We start from the raw sequence: 26,513 nt of genomic DNA, 5'->3' as shown, positions 1-26,513 counted from the left end.
AAGAGGTCTATCCAATTTTGGCGTCTGTTATTTGGAAGACTGAATCTCACACAAAGATTCTCATACAATTCTCAAAGAGGAAATACTATAACTTAGAAGGACAACAACCAAAATGTCAACATTCTTGCTTGTCTATTGTGAGGCTAGTCACCGTGAGCTGGGAGGAGGAAACAAACAGTGTGTTCCATCACTGGGCACGACTAGGACTTTCAGTACCACAGCCAATTATTGGGAAACATTCCTGAGACTGAGAACAGCATGATACTCTCACACCTGCTACTTATGCATGGTTCAGGGGACAACATTTATTCAGTCATTGGTCCCTAGAAGAGAAAATTATGCAGACTCTCACACATTACCTGAGTGCTCCCAGACCATGAGAAAAAATAACCAGAGGATACTTTTCACCAGTCCTCAGAGGAGAATTCCACTTTGCTGGAATTGTCTTTGAACCTACATAACATGGGAGATTACAGTTAGTATTTTCTCTGCCCTGAATTTTGCTAGATATTTTAAGGTACATCTTTTTAAAAAAATTTTTTATTGTATTTATGTATTTCTTTTTTATTATACTAGTTTATTTACAAAATGCTAATACACTGTTTTTCAGACCAGATTCTTTCAATTTCCCTCACCTCCCCAACCCATCAAATTGTGCAACCCCATGATTAATACCCCCATACATCTTTTATGTACATTTTTATTATAGCATAAAATCCTTAGCCATTTAATCTATATTTGTATTGATTACTGTAATAGGGATGTCTGATGGCCCAGTAGGTGAGGAGCTGAACTGCCAACACAAAGGCATGCTGCTTAAAGGAAATCATCAGTTTCTCTATGGGAAAAAGTTGGGCAATCTCCACCCCGCCCCGACCCCCGTGGTTATTGCAGCATGTGAAAACATGTTGGAGGGTCAGCTTTTAGTGGGTTCTGAGTAAGTAGAACATAACAACAACAACAACAACATCGGTAACTAATGATTACCTCCTGTGGCCTGTTGCTGTTGTCAGGTTGTATTCGGTCCAGTAGGACTCATATCAACCCTCTGAACAACAGATCTGAATCCTGTCCTATCCTGTGCCATCCTCACAATCTCTGACATACTTGAGTTCACTGCTGCAGTCACTGTCTTAATCCATCTCATTCCTCTTTTTCACTGGCCTCCCACTTTCCAAGCATGGTGTCCCTCTCTAAGGAATAACTTCTCCTAGAAACATGGTCAAAGTATGAGAAATGAAACTTCACCACCTTTGCTTCCAAGAAGCACTCTGACTGCACTTTTTCCAAGACATATATCTCCCTTCTTTTGAAGTCCATGGGATATTCAGTTCTATTCTCCCTCACCACAAGTCAAAGACATAAATTCATCTTCTGTTATCCTTATTCGTTGCCCATCTCTCATATGCATAGCAAGCAATTGGAAAGATTCCAATCAGAGGTCACTTTAGTTCTCAAACTAACATTATTGCTCCTCAGTAATTTGAAGAGGTCCCCGACTGCAGACTTTCCCAGTGCAATACATTTCCTGACTGCTAGTACCAAGGGTGTGGATTGTTGATCAAAACAAGATTAAATAAGGGACAACTTCAACTCTTTTTCCATGTATCATGATGTTGCCTATTGGCCCAGTTGTGAGGACCTTTGTTTCCTTGATATTGAGATGTAATCCATACTGAAGGCTATATATAGTCCTTGATCTTCTGCTGTGTTTCAAGTTCTCTTCACTTTCAGCAAGCAAGGTTGTGCCATCAACATAGCACAGATTGTTGATGAGTCTTCGTCTGATCCTGACGCCACATTCCTATTCATAGAGTCCAGCTTCATGAATTATTTGCTCCACATAAACACTGAATTGTTATGGAGAAAGGACACAACTCCTGACATACACCATTCCTGACTTTAAACCACGAAGTATTCCCTTGCTCTGTTTGTACAACAAATTCTTAACCTAGGTATAGATTTTGCATAAGCACAATTAAGAATTCTGGAATTCCCATCCTTCTCAATGTTAGCTATAGCTTGCTATGATCCCCACGGTCAAATGCTTTGCACAGTCAATAAAACACAAACAGATCTTATTCTAGTATTGTCTGCATTCAGTCAATATGCATCTGACATCAACAGTGAAAACCCTGGTGTTATGTCCTCTTCTAAACTTAGCTTGAACTTGGCAGTTCTGTTAACGTACAGTTCTAGCTGTTTGGGGAAGATCTACTGCAATATTTGGCTTGTATATGTTATTAATGATATTGTTTTATAATTTCCACATTCTGTTGGGTCACTTTTCTTTGAAATAGGAAAAAATATTGGTTTCTTCCAGTTAGTCATCCAGGCAATTGTCCTTCAAATTTCCTAATATAGACTGGTAAGCATGTCCAGAGTTCCATATGTTAGTACAAACAACTCAATTGGTGTCCCATCAATTCCTGGAGTTTTATTTTTGTGCCAATGTCTCAGGGCACCTTGAATGTCTCCCTTCATTACTATTGGCTCTTATTCATATGGTACTTTCTGAAATTTTTCAGTGTTGACCAATTCTTATTGGTACAGTGACTCGGTTTTCCTTCCATCTTTTTTTGATGCTTCCTGGATTGTTCAAGATTTTGGCCTTAGCATCTCTCAGTATTCCAACTTTAGGCTTGAATTTGTTTTTAAGTTCTTCCATCTTGAGAAATGCTGAAACAGTTCTTCTCTTTTTATTCTCTGACTCCAGCTCTTTGCACAATTGCTTATAATATTTTGCTTTGTCTTTTTGAGCTTTCCTTTGAAATCTTCTATTCCTCTCTTTTACTTTGGCATCTCTTGTTTTGGCTTCTCTATACTCTAATGAAATTTTCAGAATGTTTATTCTGGCATCCATTTTGGTTTTTCTTTCTCCTCTGCCTTTGTAATGACCCTTTTCTCTCTTCATAGCTGATGTCACCCCACAACTCATCTAGTCTTCTATCAATGGTGTTCAATGTCTCAAACCTGTTCTTGAGATGATTCTTTTTTTTAATTTTATTTTCTTGTTTGTGTGTGTGTACTATCAAATCAGATCTGATTGGTACAGGGGGAAATTGTTCCTCCTTTTTCAGCAGAGCATCTGATGGATTTGAACCATGCACCTCTGGGATTGCAGTGCAGCTTCTTACCACTAGGCCACCAGAGCTCGCCGAGATGATTCTTAAATCAAGGTGGGGCAGACTCAAGGTTGAATGTTGGTTCTTGTGGACTAGATTTAATGTTCTTCAACCTCAATTTGAACTTTCACATGAGTAGTTAATGGTCCTCTCCATGGTCAGCACTTGGCCTAATGTTGACTGCTGATATTGAGCTTCTCCAGTGATTCTTTCCAAGATATGGTCTGATATAATCAGATAAAGTCAATATGATTCCTGTGCAGTCAATGTCGATTCTCGGTGGCCTAGCCGTAAAAATTGCAAAACAAAAGCTTGGGTTTCAAATCTGCCAACTGTTTCAAGGGAGAAAAATGGGCAATCAACTCTGATGCAATTCAGTCCTTCTGAAAACCTGTGGAGGTTCAGCTATGAGTTGGTCTCAACTCAATGATAAATAATAACATATATATGAAACACTGTATATTAAAAGACATATTGCAATGGGAAAATCTGCTGTTAGGGACCTCTCCAAAGTACTGAAGAACAATGGTGTCTCTCTGGAGACTAAGGTGCATCTGATACAGGCCATGGTCTTTGCAATTACTTGTTATGCATCAGAGAGTTGGACAATGACTAAGGACGATAGAAGGAGAATTGATGCCTTTGAGCTGTGGTGCTGGAGAAGAGTATTGAGGATACCATGGACTGCTAAGAAAACAGATTCATCCTGGAAAGAGTTAAACCGGGCGGCTCCCTGGAGGCAAGGATTCTGAGGCTCCGTCTAACATACTTTGGACATGTTGTAAGGAGGGACCGGTCCTTGGAGAGGGACATCATGCTTGGGAGGGTGGAGGGATGGCGCAGGAGGGGAAGGCCCTCTATGAGGTGGACTGATTCAGTGACTGGGGTAATCGGGATGGGAGTGTCAGAGGCAGTGCGATTGGCACAGGACAGAGCAGAGTAAAACTTCCCCAGAAAGCTTTCCAAGGGTATAATCTTTATAGAAGCAGACTGCCACTCCCATGGAATGGGTTGTGGGTTTGAAAAGCTGGCCTTTCAGTTAGCTTAGCATTCATGTGTTTAACCACAGCACAACTAGGGCTTCTTCTCAGAACGGAATGATTTATTAATTATCAGTTCTCACTTTATTGTGATAGATTGTTCCTAATTGCATTCTGGAAGACTGCTATTAATTGCCATCCTCAGGTCTTGGCATAATTTTAGAGGCAATGGTCTGAAACTGAACTACCCAGCTGTCATTGTTTTTTTCATGTTGCTGTGTGTGTGGGGGGAACCCAGAAGTGTATAATTTTAAAGAACAGAAACTAATTTTATCACAGTTAAAGGAGGCTAATATCTAAATGTAAGGAGAAGTCCTAATAACACTTCTGTTTTTGTTAGGTGCCATTAAGTTGTGTACGGCTCAGAGCAAGTCTATGAACAACAGATCTGAATCCTATCCTAAATTTTGCCATTTTTACAGTCTATGACACACTTGAACTCATTGCTGCAATTACTGTGCCAATCCACCTAGTTAAAGGTCTTCCTGTCTTTTGCCATCCCTTTACCTTCCCAAGCATCTTCCAGTGCTCCTAGAAACATGCCCAAAGTATGTGAGATGAAGCTTCATCATCTTTGCCTCCAAGGAGCTCTCTGGCTGCACCTTCTTCAGACATGTTTGTTCTCTTTTTTAAGAAAAACATACAATTTTATTTTATTTTTCTTGTTGTGTACCATTAAATCAGATCCAACTGGCACAGGAGGAGACTGTCCCTCCTTCAGCATCTGGTGGATTTGAACCCCATGCCTTCGGATGTTTGTTCTTTTGGAAGTCTATGAGAGAGTTAGTACTGTTCTCCAACACCACAGCTCAAAGACATCAATTTTTTTTTTCTGTCATCCTTCTTCATTGTCTAGCTCTGAGACATATAGCAAGTGATCTAGAAGGCCATGGACTGAATCGTGTGTTCCTTAGTCCTCAAACTGACATCAATACTCCTCAGTAATTTAGAAAGGTCCTTGACTTACAGACTTTCCCACTGCAGTGTGTCTCCTGATCTCCTGACTGCTGGCACAAAGTGTAGTGCTTGTGGATCCAAGGAAGATGAAGTTGTTGACAATTTCAATCCTTTCTCCATCTGTTATGATGTTGTCTATAAGTCCAGTGGTAACAACTTTTGTTTTCATGATTTTGAGATGCAATCCAAATTGAAAGCTGTAATCCTCATTCTTCTTCATTTCAGCTTCTAGTAGCCAGCTACCTTTTGAGTTTCTGGACTATCACTGACCTCCACTGTCTTCAGATAATCTCTGCCTTCCTCATGTCTACTTACTTGCCTCTGTGTCTAACACTAATGTATAACAATATTGTATAACAGAGTTGAATTTCCTCAAATGTTTCCTAGACAATAACCTTTATAGGTCCAGAATGTCTTTCTCTATGGAGACTGTATAGATTTGAATTACTGATCTTCTGGTCAATAGCTGAACATTTGACCATTACACCAATAGGATGGACCTTATAGCATGCAATGGAGATTAGGTTTAGGATACATACTGCATTGATAGAACTTAATTAACGTAACAAGTGAAACTCCATTCCAAATAGAATTACATCCACATACATATTGTTGTTAGGTGCCACCGAGTCGACTATGACTCATAGTGACTCTATGAACAACAGCCTTGCCCACTCTTGTACCATCCTCACCACCTCTGACAAGTGTGAGCCCATTGTTACAGTCACTGTGTCAATCCATCTGTTTGATGGGCTTGCTCTTTTTCTCTCACTCACCACCTTGCCTAGCATGATGTCTTTTCCAAGAACTGGCCTCCTCTTCGGACAACATGCCTAAAGTGTGTGAGACAATTTCACCATCCTTGCCTCTAAGAAGTACTCTGGTTGCACCTCTTATAATACGGATTTGTTTATTCTTTTCGCCATCCATAGGATACACAATAGTCTTTGCTAACACCTCAATTCAGAAGCATTGATTCTTCTTCTGTCATCCTTATTGCTCAACTTTCAGATAGATAAGAAGTAACTGAAAATACTATAGCTTGAGTCAGACTTTCCTTCTTAAATAACACATGTGTTCTTTACCACTTTAAATAAGCCTTTTACAACATATTTTCTCAATGCAACACATCTTTTGATTTCTTCACAGCTGTTGCCATGCATGTTGTTTGTGTACCCAAGTAATATGAAGTAATTGACAACATCAATTTTATTTCCATCTATCATAAGGATTTTTGATCTCCTGAAGCTGAAATGCAATACATATTGAGGACTATAGTCTTTGATATTCTGCAACCCTACAAGTTGTCTCCACTTTCTGCAAGCCAGGTTGTGTCATCTACATAATGCAGACTGTGGAGGAGTCTTCCTCCAATTCTGTGCCACATTCTTCTTCATACAGTTCAACTTCTCAAATGATTTTCTCAGCATACAGACCGAATAGGTATAGAGAAATACTACAGCCCTGATCACACATTTCCTGATTTTAAACCATGTGGTGTTCCCTTGTTCTGTCCAGACAATTTCTTCTTGGTCTATGTATATATTTCACTTGTATAAAATTAAATGTTCTGGCATTCTCTTTCTTCTCAATGTTAGTCATAATTTCTTATGGTCCATACAGTCAAATACCTTTAAAATTCAATAAAACATGAGTAAAATATTTTTGGTATTCTCTGCTTTTACAAGAGCCATCTGAAACCAACTATGACATATACCATGTGGAAGGCTGTTAGAATCAGTCTGGTAGGGCTGTGTCAGAAACACAGAGATTGATTCAGGATAGGGTACTGTTCAGAGCTATTGTGCATAAGGTCACTGTGAATTGCATTCTACTCAAGGGCACATAACAACATATATATATTAATATATCTCTTTATATATATGAATGGGACATCGGAATTGGATGAAGACTCATAAACAACCTGTGATGTTCAGATCACACAACTTTGCTTGCTGAACCTGAGGTGAACCTGAAGCATTTGCTTCAGGTCAAGGATTGTAGTCTTCAATATGACTGAAGCTCACCAACAAGGAGACAAAGATTCTCACCACTGGGCCAATTGGCAGAACCATGATAGATGGAGAAGAGATTGAGTTTGTTAACAGTTTCAACTTGCTTGGCTCCACAATCAACACTCCTGGCACCAGCAGTCAGGAAATCAAAAGATGATTGGGGAAGTCTGCTGCCAGGGACCTCTATAAAGGGCTAAGAGTAATGATGTCAGTCTACCAACTAAGATGCCTCTGAAAAATGCCATGATTTTCATAATTTCTTGCTATGCATCAGAGAGCTGGATAATGACTAACAATGACAGTAGAAAAAATGCCTTTGAGTTAGCTGTGGTGCTGGAGAACAGTATTGACCATACCATGAACTGCCAAGAAAACTAGTAAGTCTGTCTTGGAAAAGGTGAAACCAAGTTTCTCCTTAGAAGCAAGGCTATTGAAGGTCTGTCTAACATACTTTGGGCACGTAGCCAGGAGGGACTGGTCCTTGGAGAAGGACATTTGGAAGAGTGGAGGGACAACACAGGAGAGGAAGATGAGATAGATTGACATAGTAACTGGGGATAGGTGTGTCAGAGTCAGAAGACTGGCTAAGAATAGGGCAGACTTCAGAGCCGATGTACATAGGATGACTGTGAGTCACAGGTGACAACAACAACAACAACAACAATATATATTTTCAGAATCTACAAAGTAGGCTCAACAAAAATCTTACCAAAGAACAATTTCAAAAGTTTGGCCATAAAACCATGTGTTCCAAGAAATTTACTGAGACCATAAAAATATTCTTCATTTGGTATCCAAATAGTGTCATTATAGTGATCGTCCTGGGATGGATAATATAGACGCAAGAGGCTTCCCTGTTGAAAAAGGAAATTAATTTTTCTCTCTTTCTCTCTTTTAAAAAAATTTATACTGGTTTATTTATTATTTATAAAGTTCCTATACCTTGTTCACACGAGATCTTTCCCATTTCCTTCACTACCCTCCCACTATCAAATTGTGTGACCCTATGATTATCTCCACCTCCCATCCTCACCTCTCTGGTTCCACCCTCTCCCCCCACCTTGGATTCTCTAGCCATTTTACAATAATGGTTTCATACTGCATTTGTCCTTATGGGACTGAGTAGTTAGGAAAGAAATATATTTTTAAGAAGTTGTTTCTCAAATATATTCCAATAGCTATTCCACATATTAATCAGTGAGGAGTCAAATACTCTGTCAGCTAAACCCAAATCACTACCATCAAGTTGATTTCAGCTCATGGCATTTCTGAAGCTACGAATCATTATAGGAGGGAGACAGCTTATATTTTTTCCACAAAACAGCTGGTGGGTTTCAACCATCAACCTTTCAGTTATCAGTACTCTATAACAGAGCTCCATAAATACTCTGTCGTCTATAAAGAGAGTCAGAGAACAGTTTGAGCTGCTGTGGTGATTGAAAACCACCATGAAAGAGATATAGAACAATGTGCTTTCTAAGTGAAAAGAAATTCTAGGAATCTGGCTTCATCATTAAGGAAGACGAAAATATAGAGAGGCTGCAGATAGTCATCAAGAGAGAGCAGCAAAGAATTGGAGAGTGGCCAAACTAGCAAAGAGCCTCTTACGAAGTAACACAAAAAGCAAAAGAAGTCATTCTAAAGTGAGGACAGTGTTAAGTTCCAACAACAGGTAGTGGGACACGGAAACTCAAATCAATACCAACTCTACTGACTTGGAGTCAATTCTGAGTTTCTGAAGCTACAAATCTTGATAGGAGGGGATTGCTTCATCTCTCTCCTGTGAAGTCCTTAGGGGAATTCAAATCACCAACCATTGTTTTGCAGCTCCACGTGTAACCCATGAAGCCTGAGTCATAGCTGAGTTCCTGGGATGCAGCAGTATTAAACACATTTAAGGGTAAGTTGTATTTGTTAAAGTGTTACCTTATTAGTGTAATTAAACATCAAGTCTGTAGAGCCAACAGAATAAGGTCCACTTCCTTCGGGAATCTCCGTTTTGCCGATGCTGTCATAACCCATCAAGTTTTGTATTTCATGGAACCATACTGGGGGAAAATAAACAAAGAGGTAAATAATAATTTCATTTATCATCAGTTACACCCTAGGCTTCATTTTGCAAAGGAATTAAAAGAGTATCAGGGTAACGTGCAGGGTTTCTGGTCTACTTCCTTTCTTTATCTGACAGATAAAAATGTATGTAATTATTTCAGGCTTGGAGGATAAAAAAATCAAGTGTGACATAGACCTTCTTATGAGACATTTAAGATCCTTAATACTTAAAAACTTTCCCTCACTTTCTACTCCTATCTAGATTATACTGAAAACTATCAGATCTATTTTCTGTAAACATAAACTTTATCCTGCATTTTGACTTGAGCTTCCAATTTTCCATTGGCCACTTCTATCCTGATGTTTTCCCCAGAGTGACGTCAAAGCCAGTGGTCCAAAATGAAATTAAATGACCATTCCTGACTCAAGTTTCTCAGTCTCCCCCTATGTAGCCTGCACTTCTAGAATCTCTACTGAGGGATCCCACAAATCCCGGAATCATTTTCACTCATCTGTCTTTCCCACCAACTTCCTATTTCCAACAAAGTTGCAAATATTCGTGTTTATCTTAGAATTATTATTTCTCCAGTACATCCTGACCCTCTGACTCCACTGCCTCATTTAAACCCTAATTATCTCTTAACAGACAATTGTCTTCTTTCCTAATTGACCACCAGGCAATGGTTAAAATTCTTCACAGGATGTCAAGTCTTTCCAGGAGCAGGAATGTATGGAAACTTTCTTGGAAGGCAGTTGGCAGATGAAGTGAAATCCAGGCATGCCCTCTCCTCAGCCAAGATACAGTCACTGAGGCACAGATGTAACCAGCTCTCCTCGAGCTGATGATGACCTCCTGGTGTCACAGCTGAACTGCTCCACGGGAGTTTCACAGCTGTGACTACTCAGATACAGATCACCAGGTTTTTGTTCCAAGGTTCATCTGAGATGGTTCAAACTGTTGTTGTTGTTGAGTACTATTGAGTTGGAACTGAGCCATAGCTGACCCTCCAGTGGGTTTTCAGAGGCAGGTAATGTCATGGGAGGAGACTGTCCATCCTTCTCTCATGGAGCAGCTGGTGGCCTCAAACCATGTGTCTTAAGGATTGCACACCTTTTGCCCCCAGGCCACCAGAGAGCCCTTGGTTCAAACCAACCTCTCATTTATCAGCCAATTAACTACATTAACTACTACTCAGAGACTCATTCTGGTGTTTTGGAATTGAAGTGCATTGATAATCACAGATACACAAGTTGCAGGACATTTGTCAGAAAATCCTCCACAGTCTGGAGGGCCGCTGTCTTGCACTCCTCTCCTGCTTCTCTCCCCTTTAGAGAGCATCCTTCCAAGTGCCCCAGCCCTCCTGACCTGCACACCGGGCTATGTGACGCTCTGCACTTTGTAAACACTATTCCCTATGCTCGAGAGCTCCCTGGCAAACTCTTAATCAACCTTTAGCACCTTGATCCAATGCCATGTCTTCTCTGAAGCCCTCCCTGAATGCACATACAGAATTAACCAGTTCAGCCTCAGCATTGCAAGGATACACTTTAAAAACAAACAAACAAACAAACAAACATTCTATCACATTCTATAAAAATTATTTACATTATTTCCCAAACTTGGCTATGTTTCAAGACACAGATCCTTGACTTTGGATTTTGACATCTTAATACGATGTCCAGCACACAGTAGGTGTTCAGTAAACACTTTGCTTCTCACTACAGTTGGTCCCTCCAGTTCTTCCCTCAATCTTTGTCTCATATGTGTCCTTTGACTCATAACTACTCCTGAAACTGCTCTTCTCTTTGCTAGTGCCAAACCCTTCCACACACCTGAAGCTTTCTCATTTCTCAAAGTTCTTCTCTTCTGAAATTTGTCTCCTTTTAAAATCCTGGTCAAATGCTCATTTTATGTCAAGATGTTGTTTGTTGTTGTTATGTGTCTTCGAGTCACTTGCAACTTGAACAATGCACAACAGCTCTAAACTCTGCTCTGTCCTGTGCCAATCTCATTGTCTCCGATACACTCATCCTGATTGCCCCAGTCACCAAATCAATCCACCTCCCAGAGGGCCACTCTCCCAAGCATGATCTCCAAGGACCGGTTCCTCCTTACAACATGACCAAAGTATGTCAGATGAAGTCTCAGAATCCTTGCCTCCAAGGAGCAGCCTGGCTTAACCCTCTCCAAGATGAATCTGTTTGTTTTCTTAGCAGTCCATAGTACCCTCAGCACTCTTCTCCAACACCAAAGCTCAAAAGCATCAATTCTCCTTCTATCCACCCTGGTCATTGTCCAGCTCTCTGATGCATCACAAGCGATTGCAAAGACCATGGCCTATACCAGACGCACCTTAGTTTCCAGAGACACACCATTGCTTTTCAGTACTTTAGAGAGGTCCCTAACAGCAGACTTTCCCATCTATGTCAAGATGTTAGGGAGTCCAAATATCAGTATTTCCAGAACCTCAATTTTTTCTCAATCCATCATCCAGGCCATGTCTTCCTCAGTACTGGATTGTGGGAGTGGAGTGCCTGCCCTGTTGGACGGAGTCCCTTGGATGGGCCATCATGCTCTGCCTCTGCATGCAGTCACTAAGATCCTTGTTAGGTCTGATATCTATGTTTTTATCATGTGCCATCACTCAGAAAGGCTCTGAGTCATTTAAAGAACTCTATTTACATGCTCTACACAGATGAGTCATGTGTTAAGCACTTGTCAGTCACAAAGCCTTTCAATATAGTAAAGACTTTGTCACTCAAATCTTTGGAATAGCCTTGAGGTCTGTGGACCAGCACCAACTGGAAAACGTAGACTCTTGGCCTTTCATTTCTATTCTACCAAATCAGAAAAGTTGCCTCCATTGAGGATGAAGAAGCATCTCACTAAATCACCAGGCCACTGATCTGAAACTTAGGTCAGCAATCCTCTTCAGCAAGGTGAGATGACTTAATGCTGTATATTGGAGCCAGATGATCTTACTTCCAATTCTAGATGTGCCTCTTAGAAACTATGTTACTGCTTGTATCATACTTACAAGCTATGCCTTGGCAGTTTATACCACCTCTCTTGTGGTCAGAGACCAGTGCAGGACAGCTATAAAAATGAAATTATAATATAGGTCAAGTACCTACCTAACATGTAACAGGTGGGCAGTAAATAATCTCTTTCTCTGGTTTGTTAACTCTTGCTACCTGAAAGCATAATGGATTCTTTGGTGGAATTGGAGCAAATCAGGAAAAATTATAAATTCCCTTTAAGTGAATTCAGAATTTTTAACTGCCAGTGTTGCTGTTGGGGTTTTGTGTTTTGTTTTGTTTTTTAAACTTTACCAATTAAGGCTATTTTTTTTTAACCTGTGAGGCTAGTATTTCAGAATCTATTTAGAAATCTGAAAGGCTCTTTCTCACGTGTTAAAGACTTTTCAGTGTGCCACTTTTCATGGTGTCAATGGGAGGTACCAGATCCCGAGGACAGCTGGGCCATGCCTGCCTTCTATTCCAGGGGCAAGCAGCCTGCAAGCTGTGACCTCCCTCTACGGAGAGGCATGACCTGGCTGTGAAGGAGTTGTTGGGAGACCTCCAGAGCACACAGCTGCAGAGAACTACAGCTGCCTTGAGGGGAATTGCGTGTTCAATTTCAGAGCCAAGAGAGTGTTCCAGCTGCACAAAGCTCCTCTTGTGAGGCTCAACTCCATCTGAGCTGAGACTCCTTTCCAATTAACTAGTGTCCTGGTTCGACATCAGCTCTATCTGAGATGCCCCTTCCCTCAAAATTCAAAAGTCGCAAGTCAAGCTGAGACTTTAGGTCTGCCTTTTCCAAGACACATGTCCTCTCTATGAGGTCTAATGCTTTCAAGAAACTTCCAGCTCACCCAGGTATGGGTGTACGGAGCCCTGGGCCTGGCTGCTGTCAGAAGATCTGCAGAAACACTTCACCGCCTGCAGCAAGCGCAGCCATGACACTGAACTGCCCCTTCTTTAACAGTCTACCAGTTGTCATTAAAAGAAAAACTTTCCAGGGTAAACGGTTGCTTTCTCGATACTATAGTTTTGAGGTTAGAATTTAGAAATATCTCTTCCTATTATTTTCTTTAGCTTTATTTTCATGGAAACATTGGAACCTAGTGGCCTACTAACTTTAATTACACACTTTAGGCACCTTGTTAAGGAGGCCAGTCCTTGGAGAACGACATCAGCCTTGGAAAGGTAGAGGATCAGCATAAAAGATAAAGACCCTCAACACGATAAATTGACAGAGTAACTGTGGCAAGAGACTCAAGGGTGTTGGAGATGGTGAGGATGGAACAGAATAGTGCAAGTTCCAGACCCAGTGTTCATAGGGTCTCTGTAAGTCACAGGTGAACTGATGGCATTCATAACAACAATATATCTGTTATAATTGTTTGATATTCAATCTTAGGTTTAGAACTGAATTGTATAAAAACTAGAAAAATTACAAACTCTTGTATGCCTCCATACCATATCTTAGCAAACAGAGGAGCTCTGGTGGTCTAGTGATTAAGGAGTTGTGCTGCCAACTCAAAGACAGGTGGTTCGAATCCACTAGCTGCTTCACAGGAGAAAGATGAACAATTTCCTTCTATAAAATCTCCTTTCCTTGAAAATTCAGTGGAGCTGTGCAATCATTTTGACATGATGGCAATACGTGAGTGAGATTAGAAAATAAAATCTCTCTAGTCCATACTTTTGGAAGCAGGAGTGAAAAGTGACATCCACTTCCTAAAACAACATGCCTCTGGAAACTCTATGAACTTTGATAAATGACAGTAGTTACAAAAAGGCTTTAGGCCTTTTGTTCATAGGGTCGCTATGAGTCGTGCTCGACTTGATGGCAATCAACAACAACAACAACAGTCCATACTTAGAAACATTTCACCATGGCACATCCCAACAACACAGTGAAAATGAATGGATGTTTATGAATGAATTATGTATCACTTGATGTCCCTAACCTCAAGTTTCTTCAGCCCCACGAAAACTTCCAAATACTAAACATGAGGAGATAAAAACACGTCTTAAGATTCCCACCAAGTACCAGGAAAAAGTGAATTATTTCAATACTTCCAAATATTTAAATTTAAGAGGCAAAGTGCCTTACATATAAAAAGTTATAGGAAAACAAATGAACTCAATTTCAACTAGATCCCAGTTTCCATGAGGTTGCCTGCCAACACTCAGCTTCTCACGCATGTCTTTGGTTCTCCAAACATGTTACCAAATGAATAAACCCAATAATAATATTATCCCATTTCTTTTGCAAATGTTGATAGAAGATATGGTAGGGTGGTTTGTTGTTGGGTGGTTTTTTTTGTGTTTTTTTTTTAACACGTTCATTTCCTAAACCACAAAGTAGGGCAGGGATTAGTTATAGCTCACTGAGTTATGAAAGCTCTTCTGTCGATGGTATGCTAAGGAGTCATGAGCAACTAGAACAACTCGATCCAGGGTGGCCACATCTACCCAGGTGTACAGGTCTGTGTGCAGAGATGGGGTGATGCCATCCAGGGCCCACCTACACTGCTGCCATTAGGAAACCAGAGAGAGAAGGTCACGCAACAGACCTCTGAGATCAACAGGGGTTCCTGAGGCTCCAGAAGCCTTCTTAGCAGCAGTAAAGCCCTTCTGTCTAGATATGGCTGTCGGCTCTGGCCACTCCTCCTACACTTATCTATGCCTTATCTACCTCTTTTCTTTACCTCTCAGCACAAAGTACGAAGGAACAATCGAGGAAGGTCAATTCTCCTAGGGGAAAAAAAAAAAAAGGAACTTCGGAATGTCTATTTGTTCCTATGTCTCTGTTACTACTCAGACAAGGCTGCTTTCCCCTAGAACACAAGACCCTAAGTTGCCATCTTCTTACACCATCACCACTATGAACCAGGACCCCTGGTGATCAAGACGCTCACCCCTTCCTCACCTCTGTAGAAACAGGTTTTCAGGTTGCCTTTAAGTGAACTGCATGGTTGCTGTGCGGCACTGGCCTTGAGTGGGAGTGACTAGGGCTTTGATACAGGAAAGTACTTTTTTTGTTGTTGTTTAATTGAAGGATTTCTGCACGGTGGTTGCAAGCTGCAATTACAGTTCATCTTAAAATGTCACACTCTAGGGAGCTTTGGTGGCCTAGAGGCAAGAAGCGGCACTGTAATCCTGAAGTCTTGTGGTTCAAATCCATTAGATGTTCCGCTGGAGAAAGAGGGGCAATCTCCTCCTGTGCCAGTCGGATCTGAGTCAACGGTATAAGACAAGGGGGGAAAATGTCTCACTCTGGTTTTATCCTTCCATTATGATATTAAAGAAGTGAGGAGCATCATTGGCCGCAGATGGTGCGAGAAGAAAAGTGATGTTCTCACCCATACCCGAGGAGGACCTGCAGTGTCTTCACAACTTCCTCTGGTAGACCCACCTCCTGGTAGACCACATGCAACTCCTCTGGGACCACAAGCTGACATGGTGCTTGCTCAAGCTTTTAAACAAATGCACATCTTACCTGAGGATTTAATGTGGGCAGCGCGATTTAGGTCTGGCCAGCCGAAAGGATAAACCAACGCAAGGCAGCTGCACAGGAAGAAGAATGCAGGCAACTTGGATAACACCATCTCAGGCCTATCAGTGGCTTTGGCTTACTGGTAGAATGCTAAAAGAGACAGAGAGGGGGGAAAAATCATGTGGTAAAGAGAATTTATGTACTCTGGCAAATCAATGAGAATGAGGCTTTACATATTAAAAAGGAAGAAGTCATTTGAGGCAAATAGAAGACTATGCATTTTATGGTCTGAGGTGTGGATAGGCACAAGGGTCGGGGAAGTCGCCAGTAATGACCACAGAGCACGGAAACTACACTGACCTTTACGTAAATGCATTAGTCCTTTCGTTACTAGTTCTCTAATTTTTCAGTAGTCTAGCTTGGTAATAGCATTGCAACCAAGTAATAATTGACCTAGTGGCAAGAAAGCTGCACTGTGATCCTGAAGGCAGGTGGTTCAAGGCCACCAGTTTCTCTGCGGGAGAAAGATGGGCAATCTCTTCCTGTGTGATTAACTGCCTCTGAAAACCCACCAGAGGGTCAGCTATGGGTCGGTTCCAACTTGACAGTACACAACAACAACATCATATAATTATAATCATGATAAATAAATCTCATGTCTATAGAGACATAGGGAGCTCTGGTAGCTTAGCAGTAAGGAGTTTTTCTGCCAACCCAAGGGCATTTAGTTCAAATCTACCAGTTGTTCTGTGAGAGAAAGATGAGCACTTTGCTCCTGAGCAATCTACTGCCTCTACAAACCCACTTCAGGGCCATCTATGAGTCAGTTATGACTCAAGGATACACCACAACAACATAGACATAAGACTGGAATATAAGAAAGATGTTTTATTATCATTATAACTATAAAGTGATTACGTTACTTGTGGTGTTGGTGGTATTGATTTTGAGGACAGTGGTAAGAGCTGCAGTCCCAGAGTCATGAGGTTCGAATCCACATGTGAGAAGGATGGGAAATCTCCTCCCATGCAACGTACTGTCTCTGGAAACCCACTGGAGGGTCAGCTATAGGTCAGTTCTGATTCAATGGCACAAAACAACAACAACAATGGTAATTTGAATATACAATAAGCTTCCCAACAAAAGGAAAAGGCTAGGACTTACTTCTTGTTCTCAATGCCTAGCAGAGACCTGGTACTCAGCAGATGCTTGCTTGCTTGCTGAATGAATGAATAAATGAATGCAGGAATAGACAATCAAACTCCTCTCACTATTACTGAAAAGAACGATTTTGCATTTCTTTCTCCTTTTAGAATCTGTCCATCCAATTTTTTGATGTGCTGGAAAATTGAATATTGGTCTTTTTCTAACTGGTAAATGTCTTTCATTTACTCTTTTCTGTAGAATGCTTGTCTGTCAGATATTATTATATATATTTAAAAATTGAGACAGACTAGGAAGAAGGATTGGCCATCCACTTCTGAAATTACAGGCCTTCGAAAACCCTATGTACAATAGAGCAATACCCACATTACTACCATCTCTAATTTGGTTTATGGCAATAACCTTTAACTAGTCTCCCTGCTTTTACCCACACCCCTGTAATCTACATATAGCTTAGCAGCTTGGGGCATTAGTGATCCAGTGGTAGAGCGTGTGCCATCTGTGTTGAGGACCTGGGTTCAATCCCTGGCCATTTCACTTAGTGCACAGGCACTGCCTGTCTGTTGGTGGAGCTTACATGTTGCTGTGATGCTGAAGTCACAAAGGGCTAGCTAAGGGTTCAGCGGCAACGAGGAAGGTCCTTTTTGTCCCACAGCTGCATACTGAGGGATAGAAATCACTGATGAAGGATTCCTGAAGTTAGGAAGGGAAGGTTTTTCCTGGATCTGACTCCTCATGGATCCCAAAGGAGAAGGCCTCCGGTCCCCTAAGCAGTAAGGCTGCAATGAAATGGATTGGCACACAGACTGCAACAATAGACTTAGATGCTGCAGAGATTAGAAAGACAGCAGGGGTGGGAAAAGGTGTCATTCTGTTGTGCACAGGGGTGCTATGAGCAAGAGTCAACTCTCCAGCACCTTACAACAACAACATGATGGCTAGTATGCTCCAGGAGGGCTTCCAGACCAAGAGAGAATAGGAAGAAAAGCCCATGATCTACTTCTAAAATCAGCAAATATAAACCTCTGTGGGTCAGAATGGTGAGATTGTATCTTATCAAAGTAAGAGCCAGAAATGACAGCATTTCATTCTATTGAGCATGACCACAGCTAATTACAACAGAAAATAAGGGGAGAGCAGCACATTTTAGCACCTTCATTCTTCACTAGAGGAATGACTAGGGAGGATAGAAGAATTGATGCCTTTGAGCTGTGGTGCTGGAGAAGAGTATTGAGGGTACCAAGGACTGCTAAGAAAACACACAGATTCATCCTGGAGAGGGTTAAACCAGACTGCTCCTTGGAGGCAAGGATTCTGAGGTTTCGTCTGATATACTTTGGTCATGTAAGGAGGGACCAGTCCTTGGAGAAGAACATCATGCTTGGGAGGGTGGAGGGCAGGCGCAGGAGGGGAAGGCCCTCTATGAGGTGGATTGATTCAGTGACTGGGGTAATCGGGATGACCGTGTTGGAGACAATGAGATTGGCACAGGACAGAACAGAGTTTAGGGCTGTTGTACACAGGGTCTCTATGAGTCGCAAGCGACTCGATAGCACATAACAACAACAACATGCAACCTGCCTGAGATCACACAGAAAACCTGGGTAGAACAGACTGTCCTCCTTTTACTCTAAGTGATACAAGGAGTCAAATGGGATCCCACGCTTCTCACCACCTTCCTAGTGTCACCAAATAAATAGTTCTCCGCCACTGCCTCTGCCCAGAGGGCTGTGTGGGTTGGAAGTATGTGCTAAGACTATCCCCAGGCTGCTGGTAAAACAGCTATGTCCCAGGGAGCGAGTTACCCTCACTGAAGGATTCCTGCAGGCAAGAAGGGAGGTCTATTCTGGATCTCAGCCCTCGTGGATTGTAAAGGAGAAGAGAGATCCCTGTCTATGCAGTCCAGGTTGCAAGGGCAACACATGGCAGGCTGCTTCCTCTTTGCATGACTCCGTTCAAGCCCCTAAGCAGATGCTCTTGAATACTCTGTTTTCTAGAATTACTTAGTCTAAGAACTTTTCAAGGGCAGATATGGAACTTCTTAAAGACAGGGATTGGTCTACATTGTATTTGTATTTCTAGGACTTAGCAAAGACCTGGAAAATACAAACTAGTTGTCTTTGAATTCATTCTCTCAAGACAACCTCTGTATGCTCCACAAGGTTTCCAACGGGAGTGTGGTGTATCGTTAGGGACTTGTGCTGTTGTCTCAGAAGTGGCTCATCTCTGATGTCTTTGAACTGTGGTATTGGCAAAGAGTATCGAATGTCCCCCATGGACGGGCAAAAAACAAACAAGTCCATCTGGAGGAAGTGTAACCAGGATGATGTACTTAGGGCCAAGGTTGGTGAAACTTCTCACATACTTTGAACATACTGCCAGTTCTTGGAAAAAGACATTGTGGGTGAAAAAAGAGTCATTTAAAGACAGAAATCCACGAGCTGTTCTAAGGGAGGGAGAAAGATAGGTAATCTCTTGTATGATTTGTTGTTATATGCCATTGAGTCGCTCGTTACTCATAGAGACCCTAGGTACAACAGCTCTGAACCTGCCCTATCCTCAACCAGTCTCACTGACTCCAACAAACCTAATTCCATCACCCTAGTTATCATGTCAGTCTCTCTGATTTGGTGTCTTTCTCTCTTTCTCTGTCTCTCCACCCTTCCAAGCATGATGTCCCTCTCCAAGGACTGGTCCCTCCTGGCCATGTGCCTAAAGCATGTGAAACAGAGCTTCAAATTCTTTGCCTCCAAGGAGAAACTTCGTTTCACCCTCTCCAGTACAGACCTATTTGTTCTCCTACTGGTCCATGGTATGTTCACTATTCTTCTCCAGCACAACTCAAATGCATCGATTCTTCTTCTGTCATCATTAGTCATCCTGGCCAGCTCTCTGATGCATAGCAAGTAATTGCAAAGACCATGGCCTCAATCAGGGGCATCTTGGTCTCTAGGTTGACATCAAGGCTCTCTAGCACTTTTGACTTCTCCAGTGCAGTTTGTCTTTTGATTTCCTGACTGCTGGCCCTGATTGTGTTGATTGTGGAACTCAGCAAGCTTAAAGTGTTAACATCAATCTTTTCTGCATCTATCATAGTGTTGCTAAATGCCCCAATAGTGAAAATCTTTGTCTTCTTGATGTTGATTTGTTGCTGTGTACTGTAGTCAGAACTGACCCATAGCTGACCCTCCAGCAGGTTTTCGGAAGCAGTTAATGGCATGAGAGGAGATTGCTCATCCTTCTCCCGGGGAGCAGCTGATGGCCTTGGACCACGTGCCTTCGGGATTGCAGCATGGCTTCTCGACACTTGGTTACCAGCCTCAAAAAATCCAATGAATGTCAACTATAAGTCAGTTTCAACTTGATGACAATGAGATTTTAGTTTTTTGAGAATATTTGGTAAGAGCACCAAGAGGCCCTTATTTTGATGAAATTGTTGATAGAGCTGAACGTCCAACCTTTCAGTTAGAAGCAAGAGACCTTAAGCATTTGCACTTGAAGGTCTCTGGAAAATAGCAAGGCTCAGTAAATGCTTCTTGAATGAAAATGTCAAGAATTCTTCTTTTTTTTTTAAAAAAAAATGAGTCCAAAGTAGCTCAGAAGCACATTCCCAGATGGTATCACTCAAGGTTGTGGATGTAACTCCTCTCAGTACATGATAGCAATCCTCAGATTCAATTCCAGCATCTAGAATTCTGTTTCCCTGGTCCCAACCATGATATCCACAGTGTGACCTCCCATTAACTATCTTTCTGTGTCTTGTTTCATCACCATAAAAATGGACATGAGGATGAGCATAGTATTTTCCAGGGTTAAATATTGAAAGCATATACCATATTTTGTATGTTGGTATTATTATCACCAAGTGCGAGCAGCTTGACCACGACTCGTATGACTAAACGAACCACTGATCTGAACCTTGCTCTATTCAGAGGCACCCTCACAATCTCTGCCATGCTCTTGCATGGTACTTAGTAAGTCAGTTTATCCTGTTGCGCATCTTCCTTTCTTTCACTGACAATCTATTTTTCACAGCATGACATTTTCCCCCAAAGACTTGATAATATGCTGAAACTGTGTGAAAAGCAGTTTCATCAAATTTGCACCTAAGGAATATCCTGGTTGCGCTTTCTCCATGATACTCCTGTTGGTCCTTTCGGAAGTCCATGTGATACTCCGCATCCTTTGCCAACACACACAGATCAAAGGTGTCAGTTCCTCTGCTCATTGACCAAATTTCATATGCATATGAAGCAAATAGAAATATTATTAAGGTTTGGGTCAAGTACACCTTAGTCTCTAAACTGATTCTGTTGCTCTTTAGCACTGCCAAGAAATCACTGACAGCAGGCTTTCCCAAATACATCTTCTGATTTCTCAACAATTATGGTTGGATTATTGACCCAAATAAAATGAAAGCCTTGACAAACTCTTTTCTCCATCTATCGGTCCAGTGGTGAGGATTTTTGTTTTCTTGATGTTGTGATACAATTCATATTGAAAGCTGCAGTGTTTAACCTTCTGCAGCAAGTGTTTCAAGTCCTCCTCACTTTCAGCACACTAAGTTGTATCATCTGTATAATAAAGGTTATTGATGAGTCTTGATCCAAACCTGATGCAACATTTTTCTTCAGAGTCCAGTTTCATGAATAATCTCCTCAGCATATAGATTAAATAGGTATACAGAAAGGATACAATCCTGACACACATCTGTTTGATTTTTATTGCCATTGGACTAAGAGGCAACATCATGATGGATGGATATATCATTGAGCCTGCCAGCAACTTCATCTTACTTGGATATAGAATAAATTCTCTTGGTACTAGCAGCCAGGAGATCAGGGCACATATTGCCCTGGGAATAGCTATGGACAGAGACCTTTCAAAATTATTGAATAGTAACCATGTCAATTTGAGGACTAAAGTGGGCCTGATTCAGGCAATAGCCTTTTCAATCATTTGCTATGCATTTGAGAACTGGATAGAAAATAAGGATGATAGAAGTAGCATTGATGGCTTTGAACAGTGGTGTTGGAGAAGATCACTGAATATCCCATGGATGGCCAAAAGAACAAACAGATATGTGTTGGAGAAGGTATAGCCAGAGTACTCCTTGGAGGCAAAGACAATTAAATCTTTGTTTCACATACTTTGGGCAGGTTGATAAGGAGAGGTTATTTAATGGAGAGGGCTATTATATGTGGAAAGGCGGAGGGATGGTGAGAGAGAGGAAGACTCTCAAACAAGTGAACTGGCAGGGTGACTGCAGGAATAAGCTTGAGTATGTCAGAGATTGTGCTGAGGGCCTGGGATAGGACAATGTTCAGGTTAGATAAGGAATACCTTAGTCTTTAGACTGGCATTGTTGCTCTTTAACCCTCTGAAGATGCCCTTTACCTCATACATATGCAAAAATTGGGCATTAAATAAGGAAGACCAAAGAGGAACTGGTGTATTTGAAGTCTATTGTTGGTGAAGAATACTAAACCTACCACGTACTATTTTAAGAACAAGCAAATCTGTCTTGAAAGAAGTGCTATTAGAAAGTCTTAATGAATCTGGAATCTCTTAGGCTTTAGGAAAATGCCCTAGATTCTAAAGATGATGTTCTTAGAAAGGAAAAATGTTGATGATCTGAAAGTTAGTGACGGCACCATGCTGAGTTAGGGAGGCCCAGGCTCAGTCTCCATCAGAGATTCTCCCTGGAGCACTACCAATATTTGGAGCTCTGGCCTAGTGGGTAAGGCTAGGTGTTGCCAACTCTAAGACAAGTAGTTTAAATCCACCAGCTGCTCTAATGGACAAAGATGGGCAATCTCCTTTTGAGCAATTTACCACCTTTGAAAAACCCACTGGTGGGTTAGCTATGAGTTGATTCTGACTCGACAGTACACAACCACCGTAACAGCATTGTGCATCATTTGACGGTTTGCAGGACTTCATATGCAATTATTGATCTTTTATAGAAATGTTATGAACTATAGATTAAAATGACCAAAAACCTTATTAAAATGAAAAGAGCAGTTCTTGCTTTTAAAAATATAGTTCTGCCATAAATGGCCACTACATGCCTGGCTTTCTGGGACACTGGCTTCTCTTATCTTTTGATGATCATCAAGTTCTCTGAGAAGGTGAACACTTTACACAGCGGAACATTTCACAAGTAGCTTTTAACTTGCAAAGTTCTCCTTCCACAGAGAAGTTCCTTTTTCTTAAACAAGGGATATAAATTAGCTAGAAATGTATATACACAGGAGAGAAATTGGGCCTTGAAAAAAACAGTCTTTGGATACTTCTCTTGAGACTGGTGTATGGAAGAGGATTATACTAAAATCACTGAAACCATACACATTCAGAATAATTACAAATGAAAGTCCATGACCACCACCAATAGCAGGAGCGAAAACAAAATTTTCTCTTCAGAAAGACAGAATTGACTAAACAAAGCTGTAACTGACAAACCAAAATTCTGCTACTAATGCATGGTGTGATTATGCTTTACAACACCTAGTGAAACTTAGCAGTACTGGTGGGAGTGGAAATGGCTATATTGACTTTTGGAAGGTAACTTAAAGTATCCATACTTAGTACCAAAAAAACCCACTGAAGCCCCCCAAAATCTTAAACCATATAAAATATCTCTAAGAACTTAATGAGCTATCAATCTTATTTCTATTTTTAAGAGTCAGTATATAAATATACTCAAGCCCTCTGAAAGTCGAACAATAGGACTAGTTAAGTAAACTCTGATGCTCATTGTGAGATCTTCTTATTTTTTTTTGCATCTGTTTTTTTTCTATATTTTATTAATTTTCATAAACATTTACAGAGATTTTGGGTTTCCATTCATTCATTGTTGCACTATTCTCTCTACCCTCCTCCCAGTTTGTTCTTGTCCAAATGCCACAGTGGTTGTCAAAGCCAGTTCTGATTAATCTTCTTTGTCAGTGTGTCCTTTGCCATTCCCTATCACTCCTCCCTGAGAGAGACTTCACCCTGAGTCATAAGGAAAAGGGGATGGCGTATTCTCTTAGCTACTTCCTGCTGAAAAGGGACGCTGTGGGTTTCAGGGTGAAGATCTTCTCTCACTACTCTAAAGAGATCTTCTTACTGGTGATAGATATTTGCAAAAACTGTTTTCAGTGGAATTTTAATTCAGAAATATAAGCTTTAATGGCCAAGTAAAAAATCATTATTATTGTTGATGTTGTTAGGTATCATTGAGTTGCACAGCACACATCTGAACAACAGAGCTAAAGTTGAAGCTATCCTGTTCCATCCTCAGTATCTAGTTCATTGTTACTGTCATTGCATCGATCTATCTCACTGAGGGACTTCCTTTCTTTCTCTGATACACCACCTGTCCCAGCACAGTGTCTTTTACCCCACCTAAGGTCTGATCTCTCCAAGCCCAAAGTATATGTGACAAAGTTTCAGAATCCTTGTCTCTAAGGAGAACCTTAGACAGACTTGTTTGTTCTTTTAGTACTCCATGAGATATTCAGCTTTCTTCTCTAACACCACAATTTAAAGGCTTTGATTCTTCTTCTGTTATGCTTATTCATTTTCCAACTTTCAGATAAATAAGAAGCAATTTGAAAAATATCATGGCTTGGATCAGCTGCACCTTAGTTTTTACATTAACATCCTTGCACTTTAGAATTTTAAAGAGGTCCTTGAAAAGATATTTTCCTCACAAGAAATCTTTTTATTTCTTGACTGCTATTACCATGTAAGTCATTACATATCAATATAATAACACTGGTAAATTATGGATGTTTCTCTCACATTTCACATTTTCTATAATGAAATGCACTGTTTTCCTAATAAAAAAAGGAAGAAAGAATACTCAAGAACAGTGTATATGAAGTTGTTGTTAAGTGCCCCTGAATCACCTATAACTCATAGCTCTGAAAGCTGCCCTATTCTGAGTCAATCTCGTTGTCTCCAACAGACCTAATCCCACTGCTCCAGTCATTAAGTCAATTCATCTCATCCTGGGGCTTCCTTTCCTGCACTGTCCCTCCTCTCTTCCAAACATGTTGTCCCTCTCCAAGGACTGATCCCTCCTGGTCATGTGCCCAAAGTATGTGAGACAGCACTTCAAAATCCTTGCCTCCAGGGAGCAAACTGGTTTCACCCTCTCCAACAGACCTGTTTGTTCTCCTGGCGGTCCATAGTATGTTCAACACTCTTCTTCACATTTAAAAGCAAGTAAAAAGTCAAGTAAGGATCATTTGTGGTATCAAACGCAAAACCTCAAATTCATTGTTGTCAAGTCAGTTCCAGCTCAAAGTGATGCTCCCCTGGGTTTCTGAAGCTGTACATGGCAATGGGAGGAGATCTTTCTCCCCTAGAGATGTTCAGCCTTTGTGAGAGCAGCATAACTTGCTAAAAACTATTCCATCAGAGCTCCCCCACGCACCACTTTATAATCTCACATACACAAAACCGAAAGAAGGAGGCCAGAGGAGAGGGAGGGAGAAGAAATTACGGTGTTTATCTTCTTTGTTGATAACTGAACTCAGAGGTAACTTTTTATCCTTCTTTGTACCTACCTTTCTCTTTTCTAATTTAAATCACTGCAAATATTTCCTTTTACAATAAGTCATCTCTAAATAGTTGGTAAAGCCTAAAAATAAAGCTCCTCAATTTTATTCCCCCTCACCACTAGATAAAACATCTTCCTGGCAAATAGAAAAATCATTTCAAACAAAATTAAGAGGACAACTTTGCTCCCCAGCAGCAAAGACTAGGTCTAGAGACATCTTTTTTCTCACAGTTCAGGGATGGGTGTTGTTGGCATCGAGCAAATCTCTACTCACCACTCTTGAGTCTAAGAATGCTCATAAACACCCTACGATGTACAAGATTGGTATTTTGTACTGTTGAGTCAGAACTGACTCATAGCTGACCCTCCAGTGGGTTTTCAGAGGCAGTAAAGTGCACGAGAGGAGCTGGTGGATTAGAAACACGTGCCTTTGAGTTGGCAACACATCTCTTTACCACTAAGCAACCAGAGCTCATACACACAAGAGAGCCACTACAATAAGGAACTAGAAAGAAACAAGCAAGAAAACAAAAAGCAGCTGCCTGGTGTTTAGTGTCTCCAATTCCTGATGACCCATGCATGCCAGAGTAAAACTGTCCTCCACAGAATTTTCATTGGTTGACTACTTTTATTTAAAGTAGATCATCAGGTCTGTCTTCTCAAGTGCTTCTCAGTGGACTTGAACCTTCAAACTTTTGGTGAGCAGTTAAGCATGTTAACTATTTGAACCACCTCCGGTCTAAAGTGTGGTGAGATTGAGAAATTTTGCTCTAAGAAGCTACTGGAAAAGTGACACTCTTTTTAACTTAAAAACAAAACAAAACAAAAAAATCCCAAAACAATAAAAACTATAAATAAACTTTAAGAAAGTTAAAAAAAAATATTTGCTTTACCCTGAAGCAGGCTGTAGGAACACAGACTAATAACTAAGCGATTTTCATTCGTGGTTCATTGGTAATTTTGGCTTCACAATGTAAGAGGTTCAGATAAGGAGAAAAAGAGTCAAATATTACTAACTCATGTTAAGTCAGGGATACTGAAAAAGTGATAGGTGCAGGGGTATGGTTGAACTTGAAGGGGCCACATCTTTCTCTGAGGCTA

General features: G+C 40.9%; 1 protein-coding gene across 1 annotated transcript in view; it reads right to left on the bottom strand.

Annotated features, from left to right (window-relative positions):
• The window catches only part of PLA2G7 (phospholipase A2, group VII (platelet-activating factor acetylhydrolase, plasma)), a 34,789-nt gene extending 18,980 nt beyond the window's left edge, over positions 1–15,809 (bottom strand). Inside the window, exons 1-4 of the mRNA XM_006882128.1 lie at positions 15,701–15,809; positions 9,064–9,185; positions 7,847–7,991; positions 360–453 (exon numbers count right to left, since the gene is read on the bottom strand). Coding sequence (XP_006882190.1) covers positions 360–453; positions 7,847–7,991; positions 9,064–9,185; positions 15,701–15,809 — 470 coding nt within the window. The remainder of the gene's footprint in view (positions 1–359; positions 454–7,846; positions 7,992–9,063; positions 9,186–15,700) is intronic.
• Positions 15,810–26,513: the final 10,704 nt, after the last annotated feature.

This window comes from Elephantulus edwardii, unplaced genomic scaffold (assembly GCF_000299155.1).
Source record: "Elephantulus edwardii isolate Elephantulus edwardi_28Jun2011 unplaced genomic scaffold, EleEdw1.0 scaffold00017, whole genome shotgun sequence".
Classification (NCBI taxonomy): Eukaryota; Metazoa; Chordata; class Mammalia; order Macroscelidea; family Macroscelididae; genus Elephantulus; species Elephantulus edwardii.
The sequence above is the reverse complement of the archived record's forward strand: the minus strand, read 5'-3'. Positions and strand labels throughout refer to the sequence as shown.